Below are 16,026 nucleotides of genomic sequence, written 5' to 3'. Positions count from 1 at the left end.
GGCTTATAACATCTTTTTTTTTTTTTTTTAACTGAAGGAACGGAACGCACACACGTCGAACAAATCACGTAAATCTTTAAAGTATTTTAAATGCCATTTGACCAAAAAGGACAACACAAAGTGGAATGTATTAAAATACCATCCGACGACACAACTCTCTTGAGGAAAATCACGTGATCAGGTGAGTGCACTGCAGTTACAGGTGTGGATGCAGAATGAAGTTGAATGCTGAAAAATGGAGATTGAAAAATAACTATCATAAGCCTGCAGTATAATCATAAACTTAATGAGCAAGGAGCATATATGGAGGAAATAGTTGAACAAGACTTTATATTGTCGGGAAGATTATTCCAAATGTCCGGACCCGAATGTCTGATAGATTTATGAGTCACTATACAACTTTGGGATTTGTATAAGATGGAAATTTCTACCTATGCGGGTAGGGTACGAATGAACAGAAGTGTGGAGCCTAAACATGTTATCAAAATGTGATGTTGATCCTGACTGTAGGCTACTTGAGCATAATGACCGCTACTCTTAAGTTGAATAATGTTCAATCAATCATGCAGCATTTTTAATGCTTTAAGTTCATGAAGTAAAGAATCACTATGAGCCAAGAATTGGGATCTTATAGGCCTACAAAACTATCCTTTTGTAATTTAAAGATGGAATTTATTTTTGTAGAATTTTGTAGAATTACAATTCGCTCATACAATATTACAATAACTTATGGGATAATTAAGGAATTGTATGATAAACAATAAAATGAGGATGCGAGGATGAGCACTGCCCCCACGATCGATGCACATTTTGACATCTTTTTCCTACAAAATACTAGCGAAATTAGGAATGAATTACCTCTTCGAAAATGCCGGAAAAGGAAAGTGGGAGTTGTCCCCCCTGCACCTCCTCCCTCACCCTCCCCCCTTCCCCCTCCCCCTCCCCCTCCCCCCTCCCCCCTCCCCCCCTCCCCGTAAGGGCTATTATTTGCGTCATTTCCCCACAATCATGCATGCTCCCACAGAACTCTTAATAATGCTCCATACACAGCTAATCTCTCGGCGGCGCCCTTCACGATCGATCCCCAGTGCCGTATATTAATATACGGCACTGTCGATCCCCATTACCCTCGCCTCGCTCTAAAGAAAAAGAAGAGGCGAAGGCACCTTCGCTTCTTTTTTTCTTTTTTTTTTTTAAATTTACTGTCATATTGTACGAGGAACAGAGCAGCTGTGAATCCATTCGGTCTTTAAAAAGTAAGTTACACATGTAGTCAAGCTGTAAAACAAACGGAAGTTGCATTAGATTCAGGTTGGCCAAGTTTTGACCTACTAACACTGTTGAAAGCGAAGAACTCGTACACTTGCACGCAAGTCAATTTGAGTGGTCCCATGTACTGCATTTTACGTGAGTGATTTACCTCTAATTTAAATTTACTTCAACTTAACGTATAGAGTGATGTCTATCGTTTAGACTCTATAGATGTCTGTATCTAATGTACATATAGAGCTCTACTGAACATTTCATGGCGAAATGATATTTCTATCTCAAGAAATTAAGCTTTAAAATCACGGCAATATTACTACTTGTAGATTCCAGTAGAAAACCAGTAACTTGTTAGTAAATTTAGTTGTTTACAGATTCTTTCTAGACTAGTAAATTTACATCGCACCTTGAGAGCGCAGTACCCCTGTACTCCACGCTGTGCGAGAGATTCAACGCATACATAACACGTTGCGATCGAACCATGGCGATACCGCAAATTCTGGCACGGGTGGCATGCAAAATATAAATATCGCATAAACGCTCGTGTTATCTCAGAGACTGCTGCCATTGTGGCTGTGTATGTAGGCCTTTACAGTTTTGCCCACGCGCGCTAATCCATTCATAGGCATGGCGAGCGCACGGCGCGGTATGTCGCGAATGTCGAAGCACGGATATATGGGGTCGAACAATGAGTACAGGCGTTCAAACGATGATTGCAGCGCAGGCGTTCGAATCATACACGCTATTTTGCTTCCGCAATAACTATACACAGCCCAGTTGCTGTACATGGTACGTCGCGACATAGCGTAGTAACAGCGTCTGGTCGGGCTACTTCCGCAATTGAGGCTGTCGAACATTGGGTAACTTGCTTTATAAAGAGAGTCTGGACAACTGCTGAATTGGACGCCATGTCATTGGATTGCCCAGCGTATTACGCATTAGAGGGTGAGCGTGTACGCTCAGTCATAGTAAGCCCTTAACTACACGAAGCCGCTGTCACTTCGCGACAGCGGCTGCACGTCTACTCCTTCGCAGACGTTGTTATTTTTCAGCGGTGGGTGTACGTTTCCTTCATGAGTATCTTTATTAATCTTCGAAAACTAAAATATAAGGAATCCCCGTAATCTATTATAATCATTCAATAATCTTTATGCGTATTTTTTTTAATTACATCAAAAACCCACCGAAATCCGTCCTTAAAATCAGGTCTGTAAGCGTCCGTATTGCTTCACTCCTAATCTTCTGCGTGTTCTTGAATGGCAATCATTCTCCTATACTACAACGTAGCTACCGTAGTCGGAGCGGAAGTGACGTCAAATTATGAGAGCAGTACGCGCGGAAATACATGTACGTAGAAGACGACAACCTTTACGTAACACATGAAACGCACGGGCGTACGTAAAATGCTACCACGGTACTTCGGGTTGAGCGTTCGTGGTAGTTCGTTGATTTTGTGAATCATCGCACAATCTTCTCCGAGATATTCAACAATAAGGTTTGGATACCAAGAAAACACCAAATTCAACTCAACCATCAGCAAAATATGATATAGGTGGGTGGTATTACTGTTAAAATCAAACAAAATAAAAGACATTTTTTGTGGTCTTGCCGTTAAAAGCGACGGTCGTTTACAACGTTTAAACACTAGCACATGTCAGACTGCTGTGCTTTGCACAGCGGTCTGGTCAGGCTAAGTAAGCCCTATACGTAATAATGAAAGCAAACCAAGTAGGCCTAAGAGGTAGTGAACAATGGGCACTGCGTATGAGTGCACTTTGGTAATGACATGGCTCCACGAAGATCACGGGACCTGTTTTGACCAATCACAGGCTTCACACTCGTAGGCTCAAAACCGATTTGGCCAGACTCTCTTCATATACGGCACTGCCAGTGCAGAAGTCACTCCCTCTCGTGTGTGCTGTGTGCATACATGTACGTATGTGCTGCTCTACCACAGTAAATCCCAACATTGCAAGCCCCGATGCAGTCAGCGTTGTGAAATTGAGAATCATGCTTTGTGATCACCAGCCAGCACCATCACGAGCAGAGGGTGCTGCTTGTTCAGTTGATTGTCGAGAGCAGGTGCTTGCAGTTTGCTTGAAAATGTAAAGGTTCTGGCCTTGGAATTGGTGCCTCATTACCACCATTCATAGATTTACACGTATAAGCCCCTTTGTGAGGATGTTACTATGCATTCTTGCATACGAAGCCACACCTTAAACTTTCGCTGAGACAAAATAATTATTGCAAGGGGTGTTTTCAAAGCAATATCCATTTCCCACAGGGAGACATGGAGCTAGCAAAAAACTAACCTCACCATCGGATTCAGCATACAAGTGCATTGTAAACTATTTCTTTGCATGCCACTTGCTGGTTCGAGTATGGAAGCAGATGCTGAGTATGAGGACTTATGTGATTCTAACGATGTTTTCATCAACTTTTAGTCAGAAACATTTACCAGCACTCTCGGAAAATATGGAGACCAACTTCTTCTTTCATATGATACCAAATTTGTTAGGATTTTTTGGCAGCTTGCCATAGAGATCTGGCTCAAAATTTATATCGTGCGCCCTATGGGAATTGCGTGTTATCAGATAGGGTGCATATTAGTCTTAAGCGCACGATCCGACACCCTAGTAATTAAATATACAACCACACACGTGTGTCTTTCCCATCCGGACACATACATGTGGTTGTAACCATGGCCCGAGCCACTGGATACATCTATGTAAACCTACACATGAATCCATTTAGTTTAATGCCCATAATTATGAAATCCAAATAGTGAGTATACATTGTATACGCCAAATATTTTGCAAGGTTTTTATTTCATGAATTTTGCTAGTGCTACTCTTGAATTTGTAAACACAGGAAAATATCAACTCTGATCACGACATGGATGTGATGTGCACACATACATTTCTTCAAGAAGTCCCTATTTTAGAAAAGTTAGACTTGCTGAATATATGGTGTATATAGTACACATTTCTGCTTTTGCAAGAGAGGTTATGCACTGTGCAGAAATTTTTATATGATGAATATGGTAAAACAAATCTAGCATATTTGTTAACTTTACAGCTCATATGATATGTTAGAAATATCAAAGACTGCTTGCATTGTGAATGCATGTAATGTAGTGTATGTCCACACTGATCCACAGCTCTGTAAAAGCAAAACCATTGCCTTTCTATCATCTGTGAGGGCTGTCTAGTCTTTTGGATTGAAGTAGTTAAAGTATTGTAAGATCATGCAAGAAAAAGCCAATCAGGATCATAGATGTACAATTTCTTGGAGCCATTTCATCAAAGAGAAAGAAGGAGAGAGAGAAAATGGTTTTAATCCACGATGCTTAATCTTTCCTTACCTGAATTCCCCTTGAAAGATTCAAAGCTCTTGATTGATCAGCATGTCTGGGCTAGCAAAGACGAGGGAGAGGCGTGCAAACGCTGGAAGCCAGATGCATCGTCTGCTGGCTGAGGAACAGGAGGATGAGTTCTACAAGACCACCTATGGTGGCTTTGAAGAGGTAAGATCATTACACATGCAAACTACATGAAACCATGAGTTTAAATGATTTACTGTGCAGTTTGTCCGCTATGGGTCAGTGTCCTGTCTTTCAGTGCTGTGGTGTTGTATTCAGATGCAAATGAGAGTTTTCTCGTGACAAAATTATGCCAATATAGCAATTACTTTTTCCTTTGCATTTACTTGATGTTTCTCATGCAAAGATCTATAATTTACAGTGTATGTGGAACACAAGAGATTTTTGTGTGACATGGTTTCACCCAAGAACACAGTCAACCCACGAATCATTATCAGACGTCACACCATGAGCAAAAACAACAATAGTGAAGACAGAGATCAGGAACTGAATCTACAAGTACAAAGGCAACATGGTATACTGGATGATACATACAAATGGACGTCTCAAGTCTGAATCCTGCTAAGTGCTTACAATCTTGGACAGGGTGTTTGTACCCATGTGTCACTCTTGACACAGGATGTAAAAATGGGTGCCTGGTAATGCTGTGGTGCCTAATAATGCTGGAGTGATGATGTTGACAGGGCCCTGTGGAAGAGCAGTGCTCACACTTAAGAGACTACCCTCAACAAGGAAGACCCTATACATGTATAAAGCAGAATTGAGATTTGCCCAAATGCAGCAATAATGAGCTGCTTTGGTGATTTGCTTATTTATTGTCACAAGCCTCGTTTGTGCTGAGTGTGGATAATATGTATAGTTTGGTCTTGCATAACATGCATCTAGGGAAACTTCTCAGACTGAGATGGTATAAATTTCCAATGCCCATAGTTCTTGACACAATTTTTGCCCAGTTGTCAGTAGACATTTATGTTTGTACGTTTTTTCCCCAGATGACAGCTGTTTTTACACTGCTGTATTTGAAAAAAGAAGGAGAAGAAAAGAATGAAACCCCCAAGTGCCAGTAAAAACAGTGAAACCTTTTGGCTCATTACCAATTTGTACCAAACACCGCACAATATACATGTACTAGATATCTTTTAAAGAGCGAGTTAGAGTTTGGCCAAACCCTGAACACTCTAAACTGAAAATAATCAAATGATGGTTTCTACCTCTTAGGAATCTGGAGATGAGGAATACTCCAGTGAGGAGAGTGACGCAGAGACATCGTCAGACAGCGACATCGATGCACCAGAGGACGATGAAGTGATCAGTGAGAGTGATGATGAGGGGCAGAAGCGGAAGCGAAGGGTCATCACCAAAGCGTATAAAGTTAGCATTTCTGAGAGATGGTATCATTCTTGCTCTCATCCTGTATGTTTTCTTTCTTTGTTTCTTTGTTTCTTTCTTTCTTCCTTTCTTTCTTTCTTTCTTTCTCTCTTCCTTTCTTTCTTTCTCTCTTCCTTTCTTTCTTTCTGTCTTGTTTTTTCTTTCTGTCTCTTCATTCCTTTCTTTCTTTCTTTCTTTTTTTCTTTCTTTCTTTCTCCTTGACATATCTTTAGATTCTTGTAGAAGACAGGTATCTTGTATTGTTTCCTGGCAGAACACATGTTAAGTGACTCCTTTGTGCAATAATCTTCTACTGAGATTGAATTCCCTTGGTGCTCACATAGAGTAGATGTGAAGACATTAATGCTTCATTTAATTCACAGTGAATTGAAAGTATGATTTATTGTTAACCTCTGTTCAAGATTGCTTTCCGCCACCACAATATTTCAATAATTTTTGTGGACTAGTCTTCTGAAATTCTCATATTGCTATAGCTCCTTGAATCTTGATTTTTCTTGGGTGACAGAATATACTCAATGTAGTAAAGAAGATTTACATGGATCAATTGTGCCCCATTGATATTTTAAGTCATAAGATACGGAGTTCCACGATATGAACTGTTTCAGTGGCTCCAAAATTCTTTTATTTTGACAATTTGATATTTGTTTTTCATACATAAAATCATTGATGCCCCCTCTCATGAAATCCTCGTAAGGAAATCTCTACAGCAATTCCACTCACTTTTTTTTCCACCGCTTCATTTTTCTTATTACCTGGAAGGAACCACCCAAGAAACCTGCAGTTAAAAAAGCCAGTCCAGATGCAGCGCCCAAAGAGAAGAAAGAAAAGAGTGCCACTCCCAAGTCCAGTAGACTTCATCGACGTGGGAGGGACCACAGGGATGAATCTGGTGAGTATTTGTGCATAATTATCTGACTGGCCATGGTTGCAGCTGGATACTATACAAATATACCGAGCTTTGGAGAGCCACTGGTTGCTATTATGAATTCCATGGCGACAGGAATAGCACTGTTTTCTTCTGGGTTGCGCCCCTCAGAAAATAATGCAATTTCTCTCAGAATTTTGTCTGAGAATCGATAATTCTACTTGGGACTCAAAATTGTGCATATTATATTTGTTTTACATCCTCGAACAAGTCTTGTAATAAAAATCATAAAGTGTTTTCTCTGTAATGCGAAAATGTCACTCTAGCTTGGTTGCTTGTTTACATACATATCGGATATGTACGGTCAGCGTACCTCGTACAGTGAACATGGCTTTACACAATGATCTATGAGACTGATACCTATAGCACTTTACCATGTGCTATTGATTACTATGCCATAAAAACATATCTCATCTTATTCATGGTAAAGTGCACTATACCCTGATTATAACGTTACAATCATCTTTGACATAGAAACGTTATGTTTGGTCACATGACGCTACAAAGACCAAACAGTGAACAGGATTTCATTAATGACTGATTTTATTCCTGATAGCTGTGCACCCTAACACACACACGGTTTAGTGAAATGGTAGATTACTACTCATGCATGTAGAGATGGTTCATCCGATGTAGTATTAATGAATGCAGTGAGTATCAATCCCCTTGTTGAACCAGACATCAACAGAATACACAAATGCAGTATGTGGGTGATTCTATAGAGTCTGAGTATAGAGGAATCACACCATATGAGGACAATTACGAGTACCCCCTGAGGACACTCCGCACTCGGTGAAAGTTGTGAGGAAGTAATAAGCAGCATGTGGTAAGGTATTTTAGTCTGGTTAAGGAGACTGTTTAATACACACAACTTTGAGTTCTGGTACCAATGACTGTCAAATGATACAAAATGATTTGCACTCAATGAGTTGCACGAGTCATGAAGCAGCACAAATACTGTATACGTCGAATATTTCGTGAGGTTTTTATTTTCATGAGTTTCGCAAGTCAGGTACTATTTGCAAATTTAAAGACGCAAAAATATTGACTCTGATCATGTTATGAATGTGACATGCACACGTATACATTTCTCCGTTCAGTACTGTACTCCATGATCGTGAATTTAACCACTCACAGAAATCAACGTGAAGTCCTGATTCACAAAAATTTAGACTGGCGAAATATATGGGGTATACATTAGTAGATTTGGACCCCATTTACAGTGCGAGGCTCGGCCGCGGCCGAGTCTACCTTCATTTTAGTGTAAACGCGCAAAAGGCCAAATGCGAGGCCAAAATTGGCCTCGCATTTGGCCTCGCTCTGGAGGTGGTCTGAGCCCGGCCTTTTCTCAGTGTAAACGCAAACTGGGCCAAATGCGCGGCCAATTTTAGTCTGGCTTCCAAACCCTCTGCCTGTACTACTTCGCTGTTCAGGATATTAACCCCCTCAACGTCGAAAACTAGTATAGTTTAAGGTAGTTTTGTCTTGCACAGGATTTTTTCCTTCGGCAAATGAATTTGCCCGAACGGCGACTTCGTCGCCACGGAATTCATTTGGCAAAGGGTCTGAAAACCAGACAATACCAAATTGCGTTTGTTTACAAGCAGAGCGCCGCTACGACAAAATATTGAAAGGTTTGAATCAAAAGCGCGGCGGAGCCCGGCAGTGTAAACGAACAAAATTGCGGGGCCCGGCCTCGCAATTGAGGCTGGGCTCGGCCGCGGCTCGGCCCAGCCCCGCACTGTAAATGGGGTCTAAATTTCATTTTCTTCTATTCATGTACCAAGCCAACATCATCAACACCTGCATACTTATGCAGTCACCACACAAAGCCTGGTGAGCAAAGAAAACGGGCTGTCTGTTCCATGAAATGAATTTTCATGGTCGGGTATACGTCATAGCTGGAGTGAGAGCAAACAATTTGCCTACAGTACGTGTGCGGAGCTTTATACCCCGTTTAGAGTCCCACCAAACACGTAGAGGTTGTGCCGTGTTCATGCCAGACAATGGAGACTCTAAACGGTCTCGGCACAAAGCATCTAGCACGAGTCTGGAGTGAGTCTGGCGTGAGTCTGGGGTGAATGTCATGCTAGACAGCCTAGCACGAGTCTAGCACATTCTCTAGAGGTTGTGCTGTGTTCACGCCAGATGAGGGGACTCTAAACGGTCTCAGCACAAACACGGCGTGAACATAGTCTGGTTTTCAGACCCTTTGCCAACTGTGCTCCTTTTACAAAATACGCCCTCCGCAGATTTCATCGCCGCCCTTAAACAAAGTTTGCCGCTTTTGCGAAAGGCTAAGGCCCATCAGCTAAACCTGTTACTTATTTTGTTGTTAGAAGGCGTTAATATTCTGAAAAGGAAATTAGTGTGAGAAGACAGTCTGAAAACCAGATTAGCATGAACACAGCACACACTTCCAGTGACCAACACTGTTTGTGGTGGAAAAAATGCCCGTCCACTGGTTTCCACAGAAATATATACGGAACTCACTCTAGATAACAGGGGGACTCTAAGCGGGGGTCTCTCTTACCACCCACTGAGTTTGTATAAAAAATGGCTAGTTTTCATCTAGCATGTCCTCCAGAGGTCCTCCTACATGGAGGACTCTAAATGGGATATTAGTTTGAACCGATGTGAATGCAGCGTATGAATCTACATTGGGATACAGACAACACAGCATAGGCATTAAGAATCCTTGCTCTATCATTCTCTTTTGTAATTTATCAATAACATTTCTTGATGCTGTCACAAATGTTACGATGTACCCCATCTGTTAGTTTCATGGAATTTCAAGGTCGACTATGGAAGAAAAGAAGATAATTTTGTCCCAGAAATATGTTGATCCCGGGTTTGTTTTCATTCCAGCCACTTACCTGGGTGTCCAACCATGAGAATATGCTAACCATTCTGTGCTGCTCTTCACCCGACAGGTGGTAGAGCTGAAGGTAGAGCTCTGTGCTTTACACTCTCCTCCAAATTTTCAGTGCACCTTATTAATGGGAACAAATTTAAACTAACATATATTAAATATAAAGCAAGAAATGCAAAGTAGCAAGTTTTTTTATGCTGACATTAATGATATTTATTTTTGAATGAAGACACAAGGCACATTCATATAGTGTCCTCAATTTGATAAGCCATCTGAAAATCCTATCCTTCCTTAGGGTATTAATATGTTTAGACATGAATTGGCCCTAAGTGTTTGAATGCAGCACAGTATCCATTTTAACTGGTGATATTTAAAATTCATACAGTTATTATATTACCTGAGTGCCTGAAATCCCTGTTGTTGGAGTCAGTCATATTACTGTAAAAGCACAAATTTTCATGTGCATGAATTTCATGTGGAGCAAAGATTCGCCAAAGTAAAATTCATGCGAAAATTTTTGTGTACATAATGCAATGAATGCCAGTGACAATTCATGAAAATTTTATGCCTCGAAAAATTCCCTCGCCTCCGATTTGTAAAAGTGTCATGTCCAAAATGTTTCTGATTTTAAAGTAATCAACATGACTGAAACCTTATAGCATTGTGCTGCACCACACTCGGGACCTATGGGACTGTCTTTGATACACCTCAGTTTTGATGACTTCTGGTTTAGTTCACCCCAGATCACATTAGTTCACAATTGAAGGGAGAGTAAGTATCACTCACTACTGTGGAAGAACTTAGACCCCGTTTACAGTGCGGGGCTGGGCCGAGCCGTGGCCGAGCAATTTTGTCCGTTTACACTGCCGGGCTCGGCCACGCTTTTGATTCAAACCTTTCTATATTTTGTCGTAGTGGCGCTCTGCTTGTAAACAAACGCAATTTGGTATTGTCTGGTTTTCAGACCCTTTGCAAAATGAAGTCCGTGGCGACCAAGTCGTCGTTCGGGCAAAGGCCTTTGCCGAATGAAAAAATCCTTTGCAGGACAAAACCACCTTAAACTCTACTAGTTTTTGATGTTGAGGGGGTTAATATCCTGAACAGCGAAGTAGTACGGGCAGAGGGTTTGGAAGCCAGACTAAAATTGGCCACGCATTTAGCCCAGTTTGTGTTTACACTGAGAAAAGGCCGGGCTCGGCCGTGGCTCGGCCACGGCCGAGACCACCTCCAGAGCGTGACCAAAATTGGCCTCGCATTTGGCCTTTTGCGCATTTACACTGAAATGAAGGTAGACTCGGCCACAGCCGAGCCGCGGCCGAGCCTTGCACTGTAAACGGGGTCTTAGTCTGGTAGTCTGGTTGTTCAGCTTGGTGCCATTCTGCCTACAAAAGAAGTCGTGTGTGGAATGTAGACATAAATTCCCCATTTGGACGGCTTGTGTGGGTTCCGACTAAAACTGTTTAATAGCTGTATGGAGGGGCATGTGTATGAACTGTCATGTTTATTGCTGTGAATGTAAACATGACTCTAGTTTCTGATTTTGCCGATGGCATTGGCCTTCATCTTAGAATGTATTAGAATGTATTTGACTTAAGACATGTCTGCTATTCCCGAAGCATTCTTACACACTCCCCTGCTTTTGGATAGAGTACATGAGCTGTTTTGCTGTGTCTTTACCATTTTCTCATGTGCAGGAGGGATAGGAATGTGCATGTTTCTTTGAGTGGATGACAAAATGACAAACCATTCTCTTGTCTACTACAAGTCCACTCTATAGTTTGTTGTGTCTGCTTTATGCACAGTGAGGAAGTCGACCAGGCGGTCCACCGTCCAGCGAGTCAACGAGTTTGAGATGCGGATCAAAGAGCGCGAGACCAAGGCCCGCATCATGAAGCAGCAGCACTCGAGGAAGAACGTCCCCGAGATGAGACGGCTGACGCAGGAGGAGCTCCTGGCTGAGGCCAAGATCACAGAGAAGAAAAACCTGCACTCGCTGTGTAAGGCTGCTTTTCTTTTCATCTATTCATCCATTCATCCATACCTTTGATGCAGCAATATAGTGTGGTTGGGATCTCATACAATGACCATAGCAATACATTTCTGTCGAAGCCTTCCCACATAAACAGATTAGAACAAAACCAAACAATCACAATCAGTTCTTGCTTTTCAATAACTTGGTCTATTTGGTGTGATGAATGTGACTAAATGTAAAAGAGAAATTGAAATTATGAATGCAAGTGTTTTGTTTTTGTCCACATCACCTGACATTTTAAAACTAAAACATAGTACATGAAAGGGCTCAAAACTCTTCTTCTTCCATTTGGAATTTCCTTTCAATATGTGGGAAAGCTCTACCAAAAAACTTGTCTGGCTGACGCAATTTGCTGAGATAATGAGTTGTTTTGTTTTATTTGGAGATCAAAAGGATAAAATGATAAAAGTCTGTATACCAACTTTTAGTCCTGAAGTGCCCTCCTGTAATATTGAGTATGTAGGACGGTGCTATTACATGATGATCGAATTGTGTCCAAGCAGTGGTATTGAATTGCATGCAGACTTGTGTGCAACGGATATCACTGTGGCCAGATATAATGGAATCGATATAATTGAATATATAGAATATCATGTAGCAACCATAATTGGGTAAGCTCTGAAATTGTAGTACTTGTGGCGAAGCTATTGGCTAATATTTCGCATTTTCATCATAACCTATTTGAAATTGTGTTATGACGGCATTATTTAACACATTTCTCATAGATATGTGTACACTTTGGAGCAAAATCAACAGTTCTGCGTGGCACACAGGAACTATGTTTTGACTTTAAAAAGAAGAAAGGCACCAAAACGACAAAAATAACACGGACCTTCACCTTACTGTTTTGCCTCTCCAGTAGCAAAATAGCAGTTGCATTTTGGTGTGTCATCATTAGTTTTGCCCAATCAAGTAGTATTCTCTGACATCTTTACCTATGCAATAGCTCAACAAATGTTTGTCCTGATTATGATAAGCAATCATCTTAAGAATGTAGCACAATTATTTAATTAGATTGTAGACCAATACATTGTTGTGCAATGTGGCATTACACCTCAAAGTACAGTGACATGGATTGTCTTTGATTCAGAATGACAAGGCATGTTAGCTATTTAAAGATGGACATATTATTTCTTGTTGTTCATTTCATGTGAAAAAGCATCTTTTGAAAACACAAAGCAGCACATTTTACTTTTGCACGGGACACTGTGACCGTGGATTGTACATGGTGTGGGATGTTCCACTGATGATCAATTGTCAGTGATAATCTGAGTTGCAGATCTAGAGGGCATTTAAATTGTCCTAGTTTGTAGAGGTATTGGAAAGTTGGGCAACCTCCTCTAAAGGAACTCTTTCATCATTGTCATCATGACCTGAAAAATTAGAATTTCATCTCCCGCTTTCTCTTTCCTCATTTTTTTTTAATTCTCCTCTTGACATCTGCATCCAGATCTCTTCCAACAGCTGGAGGAGGAGAAGAAGAAGACAAAGGTGTTCAAGAAAGCCTTTACCGGCCCCTTCATCCGCTTCCAGTCCATCACCATGCCAGCCACGCCCAAGATACAGGAAGTTGGCAACATCAATGTTGACAAAGTGGACAAAGCTGAGGCAGTGTGAGTTGAGGCTGACCTTTACAATATACATGGTGTATTCCGAGGTGTTTTTATAATTTTGTGACTTTTGCAGGTTGAGTGTTATTTTTATGAAATGAAGAATACGTGGAAAGCTTTGCCTCCTGCAGCACATATGTATATATTATGAAAGTTAGAAAATTTGTGTGTGTGTGACAAGGGATAATACTTAAAGGACAAGTTCACCTTAATGTACATAAGGATCGAGAGAATACAGCAACATTAGTAGAAAACATCAGTGAAAGTTTGAGGAAAATCAGACAATCTGTTCAAAAGTTATGAATTTTGAAGTTTCTGTACATATATGCTACTGTTAAGAATTAACAGTGCTTTAGAGCTTACTGTAAATCCAGAAATGTTCACATTTGTTAATTTTGTAAATTTCACTAGAGCCAAGATAAGCAAAAAAAAAAAAAATGCAGGCAAAAGTTCATGTCTACACTACATGTATTGAAAGCCAGTGGCAATTCGCAAAAATGGCCATTGGCTCTAATTTGCAATAATTTCATGCAAAAAAAATAAAAAATCTTGCATTACCGTGTACTGTAAAGGCTGCAAGCAATCAATTATAAGATTGATCAAATGTAACTCGATGGCTTATGTGTGCTTCAAACAAACTCTTGATTTATTGTAACTGGTTATTACACATAGGTTAATCAGATAAACTTATACAAAGTTTAAATTCTTAACTTTTGATGCAACTAAAACATATTTTGATATGCAGATCGTCGGGTTCAGAGAAGACAGCGAGAACAAAGGTGGCTGAAAAATGCAGCAGGAATTTCATCACCTACAGTGACCCACAGATGTTCAAGGACACGTTCCCCCGAGGCAAGAAGCGAGCTCAGCCCAAGCAGCTGTGCCCCATCACAAGGTACCCAGCCCGCTACGTTGACCCTGTCACGGGCATCCCGTTCGCCACGAAGCAGGCGTACAAGATCATACGGGAGACCTATGCAGCGGAGATTGCAGCAGCCATGTCTGGGGAACCGCCAAAGCGGAGGTCAAAAAGTTCGGCAAGCTCTTCTGAGTCATGACAACAGATGGTAGCCCCCCAAAAAGAGACACTGAAGTTGGCTGATGCACCCATGGTTTGAATCCACGGAGTTGGTGTCAACGTACATTACCTGTACATTAGTCGTACTGACTGATCACCTTGACAACCGTCATTGCACCTCGAGACTGACCTTTTTAGTCATGTTCAACTCCAGGGTTTATACAAGCAGGTCAAAGTGCATGGGACTGACTTGGTACTGTGTTAGATGCCTTCCCTGTACACACAGTGCAGCACCAGATCTACCTACACTCAGGACATAGTGAAGTGCGCGTGTTGAAAATCTGAACTTAGGTCAAGTCAAATTGGATATGATCGGCTAAAACTTTGCTCTGGACCATTTTCTTTTTTTCGTATATGGTTACCTTGTTAGATTCTAAGCCGCATTTCTCCTTCGTCTCAATGAGAAGTTATATATTAAGTGGGCATTGCGGAACATTAATCGTTGAACCCAAACTTAATTCCCCGCTTGAAGTAGAAGTCTGACTCAATGTTAAACTTTATCCAGACTGTTTGTCTCTTGAGTGATGGATTCACAGAAAATCTGACCCCTCAATACAAAATATCAAAAACAGAATAAAAGAGAGAAAAAACAGATCAGGCCAGCAGAGATACAGACATCCACTTTGCAATTCTGATATGTTTACAGTGTTCTTTTCATGCCCACACTGTGCCTTTTTATTCTTGTGCTGGTCTTGATTGATATCAATAGCTTATTAAGTTTGTTTGCCTGAAGGAATAAATATATCACAGCATCCCACACTGTACACTTTGCGCCATAGTGTATTGTTATGAGAAAAAACAACAACAAACAAAATACATCAGAATTTTAGATATTGGAAAGATCAATGATGTGGCTCATTGGATTTTGACAGTCATGAATGCTTTGAATCTGCATATAGAGCACTTGAGATTTAAGTTCTGGCAATAAGATGAGAAATCACCCATTTATCTGGAGAAAGTTTAGAGACGCCTTTAGGACTCCCAAGAAATGTTCAGCGCTGTCTTCTCGATTGCGCAGCATGTCTTGAGCTCTCAAGAGTGCTGTTCTGCTACCAAACATCATCCTTCTGTGCAATGGTTGTAAAATTTGTTGGGTAGGACCTTTTAAGTATGTTACTACTGTTAATTTTCACCATAGACACTTTTTTCATGTTAGGAAGTTTGGTAAGTAAATTGCCATTAATGATGATAATTCAAAAATAGAAATGCTAAATGTAGTCAGCAGTGATTGCCCCTGGCTTTCTCAATCAACTTTTTCAATATTTTCCCACAACTTGCAAACACAGATTTCTTGCCCCCCTTGACAATAAGACTCCAAGTTCCCTGAGAAATGTAGTATGTATTTAAGCATCTAACGGATAGCTTAACCCATTGAGGATGGACTGACTTTGCTACAAGACGCATTTCCCATAGACACCCACTAGAGTATACTCGGGACTCGTCCTCAACGGGTGAAGAGAGCACATGCGTTA

At 40.9% G+C, this 16,026-nt stretch overlaps 1 protein-coding gene across 1 annotated transcript; it reads left to right on the top strand.

The window, feature by feature from the left end:
- Positions 1 to 1,176: 1,176 nt before the first annotated feature.
- Positions 1,177 to 14,551, top strand: LOC139743329 (vacuolar protein sorting-associated protein 72 homolog). Its single transcript, XM_071653819.1, has 7 exons — positions 1,177 to 1,256; positions 4,649 to 4,792; positions 5,867 to 6,019; positions 6,797 to 6,926; positions 11,637 to 11,831; positions 13,317 to 13,479; positions 14,222 to 14,551. Exons 2-7 carry the CDS (start codon positions 4,673 to 4,675, stop codon positions 14,532 to 14,534), a joined length of 1,074 nt encoding a protein of 357 aa, XP_071509920.1. The 5' UTR covers positions 1,177 to 1,256; positions 4,649 to 4,672; the 3' UTR covers positions 14,535 to 14,551.
- The last annotated feature ends 1,475 nt before the right edge of the window (positions 14,552 to 16,026 follow it).

Source organism: Diadema antillarum, unplaced genomic scaffold (genome assembly GCF_040938485.1).
Source record: "Diadema antillarum isolate AM-2024a unplaced genomic scaffold, OU_Dant_1.0 seq00001069_RagTag, whole genome shotgun sequence".
Classification (NCBI taxonomy): Eukaryota; Metazoa; Echinodermata; class Echinoidea; order Diadematoida; family Diadematidae; genus Diadema; species Diadema antillarum.
This window is presented reverse-complemented; position numbering and strand designations above follow the sequence as displayed.

What these genes read in the sequence shown, in the direction of transcription:
- LOC139743329 (XM_071653819.1), top strand. Translation starts at nt 4,673, where the DNA reads ATGTCTGGGCTAGCAAAGACGAGGGAGAGGCGTGCAAACGCTGGAAGC. An exon ending in CCTATGGTGGCTTTGAAGAG is followed by an intron (nt 4,793 to 5,866) that starts GTAAGATCATTA and finishes TCTACCTCTTAG; the next exon opens with GAATCTGGAGATGAGGAATA. An exon ending in GAAAAACCTGCACTCGCTGT is followed by an intron (nt 11,832 to 13,316) that starts GTAAGGCTGCTT and finishes ATCTGCATCCAG; the next exon opens with ATCTCTTCCAACAGCTGGAG.